We start from the raw sequence: 6,332 nt of genomic DNA, 5'->3' as shown, positions 1-6,332 counted from the left end.
ACGATCTTCATCTCTATCTTAACATCAATTCGCGTCTTCATCGAAATATGACGTCGCAGTATAGAAAAGCCCCGTGCTTGGCACTGTTCGATTGTATTAGCAACTTTAAGTTGTTAGAAAAACACTCAAAGTAAGAGAATAAGCTGTTAAGTTCATTTCGTATAAGATGCCTGAATCGCCATATTGACACTTCAATCTATATCTTAAGGCTGTAAACGGATCTTTACTCTTGAACAAATTTCCGACCTCACGCGCACCAGAGCAACATAGCAGAAATCAGCCATCATAAAACACACCATGCTTGTCTAAGCTAACATCGTTTCTAGATGAGTTGTCACGTGAAGTAGTTTACAATATGGACTTTAATAAAACGACCATTATCTAATAAGCTTGTGAAGTGGTATATTTGTGTTATTGTCGTTGATTAACAAAAGCTTTCTCTTTGCTGATGATTTAGATTTCAATTTTATCTTAGCAACTACACTATCTTTGTTAATAAGGGAAACAAGGCAAACTGGTAAACCAACTGATGGTTTGTAATATAAATTTTCCCTCTTTCATCGTTTCACCTGAATAAAGTTCACTATAAATGTACTTGAATCTATACAAAAATACTGAACCGTAATCAGTTTTATAAATTATGGATGTGATTAAATAGAATGTTGCATGTTTGTCTACAGTCAATTACTAAAAATAGATCTGGACGTGGTTAACGCTGTCTACAACATGGGTGGGTTATAGGTAAGATATTACGCAATTAGAAGTTAACAGCATACGTTTAATACGGCCCGTAAAACTCACAAAAGACGGAATATAATAAAGTTAACTATTTCCGATTTGTTGGGAGCTATCCCAGTTAGTTTAAACGTATTTTATTTCAAACAAGAATGCATTTACACATGAAACATACAACAATTGCATACAAACAAGTTTGATTTGGATTAGAACGGAAGACTTCGTCTTATATAGTTCTTCTCCAAAAGGGTTATATTAAGTTGCATGTTTTCAAGCGAACATTATTGGTTTGCTTATACATATAACAACAATGAAATTATTTTGATAAGGAGATATAGTAGTTAATAGAGAAAAGAAGAAAAGATGGAGAAGAAATGTGCAAGAAAGATACATGTATAAATTTAAAGCGATAGTTCAAAAAAGTAAAGTATAAACACTCTACATACATGTCGGAAGAGACTTAGTAAGAGAAAAGAAGTTCTAGAGAAGCGTTATATGATGAACATATGCTACGTGTTAAAAGCAACACATGAGGGAATAAAATCAAATAGCTTTTACGTTTTATATGCACATTAAAATACATTTCGACATGGTCCTATCGATAGTTTTGTAATAAATGCCGATGTTAAAATAAGTTCATCGGCGAACTTACTTTTACGAGGCGTTTTTTAAAATGCATTAAAACATTTATTCAACGAAATGTACAAGCAAATGTGCAGACAAGGCAAGCAAATATGGTCATAACACGCAAACTGTACTTGATTGCCGTTGTTCAGTATAGTCTTAAATTATTCTAATAATTGCAGCGTAAAACATCATCTGTATTAACTGTATCGGAGGTGATTATATTAATCGACTTGAGATAATATGTTTAGCTTGCGGCTATTTGTTTTAAAGATTTTCGCATTCGTGTACATACGTCTATGTAACCCAATTATGTCATTTAACGTATGTTGAATACGGTGATAAAACACCTGGTATAATTTTCTTTGTCGTTTATTGTTTATAAACAACATGCAGGTATCCGTTTGATTCGCCCAGATGGTCTGTTGTATGGTTTACTCTCTCTTCATGAGTGGCACATCGGTGCGCAATATGACCAGCATAATGGTTACACGGTAAGCTGGCGCTAGTACGATCGACGCAAGTTATGTACATGGTACCTTGTTCCACTTTACAAACCGCAGCAGCACAGTTTCGAACTGGTGTATCATTTGCATCATAACTGTATGCATATACTTTAACAGAGGTCTCCTCACTTGGCATTGTAAACAGCATGCTGTCAAAATTCTGAGACGTATTGCCATGTCTGTAAAATAAAATATGTATGTAAAAAATGTCTTACTTATCATAACTTACAAGTATAAATATTGTTGACATTTTGAAGTGTGAACTTGCGTCTTCATTGTCAATGTACAGTCGTCCTTATGCGCCATATTGCAAAGACATTATCATTTGGATTACTTTATATCAGCTCTGACATGGAATTATTAGTAATGAATGTAGCTCATCAGTGAGAACAATCCTTTACTATAAACTGATAGTGACCTGGTTTCAACTTTAAGTACATTGTCATCTTCATCGTCTTCGTCATTTATGGTAGCGTAAGGATTCTCCAGCACCGTTTCCATGGGAGCATTTGAATTAGCATCGATAGTTTGTCCCCTGGAAAAAGTATGTCATTAAATCTTCACAAAGTCTTATTCAATTCAACTTTAATGTAGTTGGTTTTTAATAATTGTTATGGCTATCCATTGGTTTTTTTCAAACGATATCGTTTCTGAATTCACTTTGTGCCATACAGACCTCCGAAACAGTCTAGAACTATTGTTCAAGGCCGGACTGTCATCGGTATAAAGTACACCACCGTCATCTGGTATATCATATACAACAGATTTCCTCGATATTGCATTTGTATTTCGTCTCCTGGAATGAACATTCGACATTTTACTGTATATCTGGTGTACTTTTTGACTTGGATCTGCATTTGCAAAACCAGTCGTTGACTTTAATGTGCGGAGTATTATACTCGATAATGTTAATAATTACAACTTAAAAAACAGCACAGCAATTTAATACAAACCACCAGAGTACATCTATTATTTTAACTTCTCGAGTCTTGATGTTAAATTGCAATCAAGATTTGATTTTGGTTGTAAATGACGTTGCGTTGTTACATGTGCTAGTTTTTGTCGAGTTTTTTATTGAACAAAGCAAGACACACATAGTCGTGACTCACGATATAAAAAACTCATTATACCAAACAAAAACAATTATAAATAGGATATTTTGCAAAGAGTAATGGATTATATTATTCATTTTGGCAAATGAGGAACGGTTTAATTTAAAAATTGGTACACATTTTGATATGCCTTTAATAATAAACTAGTATTGTAAATTAAGAATGTTAAAAAATACAGTAACACACACCTGTATTTAAAGACAACGATGACAACCACTGCTGTGCATATGAGTCCCAGAACTCCACCGGTTGCAGATAATCCAACAACAATGGGGGATTCTTTAAAATAATAAGGCATACTTACAAAAACGATGATAGCTTATGCATTATTCTATTATTTTTAATCCACCAATTTCAATAAGTATGACCAGTTTAATCGGTTCATTCATTTGCAAAAATCTGTGACTATTAAAATCTATTCAAGAGAGTACTTATTCAAACTATTTAGGCAGCCATTTTAACGCAAACAATTGAGCGGAAGATGGTTTGTGTTCATGGATTATACGTATTATACTGTTTCCAAACGTTGTATTGCCACACGTGTTGCATGTACATTTTAGTTAACAGTCTTTGACAGCTTTGAATGACCTGTTGAATTAATAACGCAGCCACCAGTAAGTACACGAAACGATATAATCATCTCAAACCTGGAAAGTATTTCCTTAATTATAAATTAGAAACTTTCATTTTTATTTAAAAAAACAACACTCTTTACCCCATGGCTTTATTTCCTCTGACCTTGTTGAATTTACTGATTTCATTCTTGTCAGCACATTAGGACTTGCATAGCAAGTGATGTTCATGTTTTCTTCCTGCACTAAAAATGTAAAATATTTGGTAAATATACAATAATGTACATCATTATCACTTTCAATAATCATATATTCATATTATTATAACCGAAATTGAAACATAACGCATTTACCGCTTATCATTAAACAGCCCGGTTGTCCAGCTAAGGGATTTTCCACATAGTAATGCATGTGGGTTAAATGTCCTATTTGGATATGCAAATAATTCTTGTTTTGCGGCCAGGAATTCGAGTCGAAGCTTATGGCAAAACGGTGGGAGGAATCCACATTCAACAGGGAAGCGAATCCATGTACTGGTGTGTTTGAATTTGTGAGTATCATACATCGGCATTCTTTAACCGACTTCAAAAGCAAGTTTATGTACACTGTTTTCGCTGTTGTCGACGCGCCATCCTCACATACTGTCAAAGCTGAAATACGGAAGAAGTAATTGGAAGTAACATTGCAAACTCAAGCTTCACGTCATAACTTTAATATAAAACACGGATTGCTTCTTATTGATGTGGTTACATAATAAATATATTTGTTTTTGTTTTCATAAAAAACAAAACCTAAATGCACACATATCTTAAAACCTTACATGACTTTGATATTTTATTACGCTTTACTTTTAAATCAATGTTACTACAATTATAATTCAAAGGAGGAGAAGTTGGTTTACATACCTTGTCTTTTATCCAGGATGTCACATAGTCTGTATGTGTACGCGGCTGAGTGAAGAAAAAGCAAAACAAATGTTTTATTTGATGTTTGTCAATCGTATTTCCAACGAGGATAGAATTCAGATGTATATACAATTAATAATTTATATTAAGCGAGCAAATAAATAGACACGGATATATGTACAGACATGAACAATATAAGAAACCATAAAATATATACTTAAAATATACAACATACAATAACATGTGACTTACCATTTGTTGACAAGAATATACAAACAAGAATACACGCAATCTGTCGATCTAAGATATCCTCATCAGCTACCATTTTATTGTTTGCTATGAAGTTAAACTACGCATGCAAATAAACGGCAGATCTAAATAGTTGTTTCTAACTGAACGGATGTAGAAAAGGAAACATCGTGTTGATGTTCGAGTAAACATACTTGTAGTGTGATATGAATATTGGTTGAAAACAAGTCGTTAAAGGGATCTTTTCACGCTTTGGTAAATTGACAAAATTGAAAAAAGTTGTTTCAGATTCGCAAATTTTCGTGTTAGTTATGATATTTGTGAGGAAACAGTAATACTGAACATTTACCATGCTTTAATATAGCCATTATATGCATCTTTTGACGATTATAAAACCTAAAAATTATAAAGCGTTGCAACGCGAAACGATTGAATAATTTGGAGAGTTCTGTTTTTGTCGTTAAATTTTGTATAACTACGAAGATTGCTTATATAAGGTATAAAATACGTGAAGCACGTGTACTCGGCGGAATAGCTCAGTAGGTTAAAGCGTTTTTACTTCAGGACTCTGGCAGGACTCCAGGGGTTACCGGTTCGAAACCTGCTCCGGGCAATGTTCTTTTCCTTTTTTTAATTTTATTCTTGATTTTTTACTGGAGCTTTTACGATCCAATGTTTACATTTATCAATATAAAGCATTTAATGAATAAGTTAAAAAATGCCAAAATCTGTGAAAAGGCCCCTTTAAGACCGGATACGTAAATTATCTTTCAAATGGGTTTTACGACACGGTCCTTATCTAAAACATAGCAATTAAATCATAAACAGTTTTGTCGGAGTAGTAAAATGTATAACATTTATATAACTGCGGATTTATATCAATCAATTCGAAACCAGTTATCATTTTACACTTTCATTGTTTGTTTTTATGAAAAAAAAGTTTAAATATGTTTCTTCGCAGCTGTTCAATTATAAAACATGTATCACTTATAGTGTTAATTATGTATACGTAAAATCACTAGGGCGCCTTTAAATGCCTTTCACAATAAAATCAAAACCAATCAAATGTTACAATTTTCTGTTGCAGCTGAATTTTCACTTACTTCGTATTTTATGGTTTGCTCGACATAGTTTCGCGGTAAAACAGCACAGCAATATTACTTCGGACACAGTCTCTCAGATAGCTACACAATATTTATTCGTGTGTTGCCGTATGTTTTACGATCAAGTGAGAGCAGTATTCACACTTTACTGGTTTAAATGAAATTATTCTCGGTTTGATAAATACGGTATAGTATGGTTTAATACATGTTATTTAGAAGAGAGATTATGGTAATGGTTTAGCGAGAATAATGCACGGGTTTTGTGTGCAAGTTTTAGCGCAAAAGCGCACGAGTTTTTCGTTTTGGGGTATATATGATTTGTAAATCTATTGAGTCGCCATTCGAGGGTGTATTTGACAGGCAAAAGTAATGGAAAAGGAAAACGAAGGGGTGATAACCCCGTCCGCCCGCCCTTAATGGACATATGTATGTCTAAACAATTGGTTACATTATTTTTACGTTTATAATTTTGCAATAATAAAGTCAATATTAAGTTTATTTTCAGTTCGATTTTTTAGTCCATGTG

At 33.3% G+C, this 6,332-nt stretch overlaps 1 protein-coding gene across 1 annotated transcript; it reads right to left on the bottom strand.

Moving 5' to 3' along the window:
* Positions 1-856: 856 nt before the first annotated feature.
* On the bottom strand, positions 857-4,841 carry LOC127850120 (uncharacterized). Its single transcript, XM_052382907.1, has 8 exons — positions 4,707-4,841; positions 4,455-4,499; positions 3,903-4,199; positions 3,693-3,794; positions 3,166-3,256; positions 2,542-2,661; positions 2,284-2,400; positions 857-2,044 (listed from the first exon to the last, which is right to left on the bottom strand). The coding sequence occupies exons 1-8, from the start codon at positions 4,777-4,779 to the stop codon at positions 1,732-1,734; spliced, it is 1,158 nt and encodes a 385-aa protein (XP_052238867.1). The 5' UTR covers positions 4,780-4,841; the 3' UTR covers positions 857-1,731.
* Between the last annotated feature and the right edge of the window lie 1,491 nt (positions 4,842-6,332).

Source organism: Dreissena polymorpha, chromosome 11 (assembly GCF_020536995.1).
Source record: "Dreissena polymorpha isolate Duluth1 chromosome 11, UMN_Dpol_1.0, whole genome shotgun sequence".
Classification (NCBI taxonomy): Eukaryota; Metazoa; Mollusca; class Bivalvia; order Myida; family Dreissenidae; genus Dreissena; species Dreissena polymorpha.
The sequence above is the reverse complement of the archived record's forward strand: the minus strand, read 5'-3'. Positions and strand labels throughout refer to the sequence as shown.

Coding starts and splice junctions, on each gene's coding strand:
- LOC127850120 (XM_052382907.1), bottom strand. CDS start 4,779: ATGGTAGCTGATGAGGATATCTTAGATCGACAGATTGCGTGTATTCTT. Junction 4,500..4,706: donor TATATTCTTGTCAACAAATG/GTAAGTCACATG, acceptor TTCTTCACTCAG/CCGCGTACACATACAGACTA. Junction 2,662..3,165: donor ATCGTTGTCTTTAAATACAG/GTGTGTGTTACT, acceptor TGTTCATTCCAG/GAGACGAAATACAAATGCAA.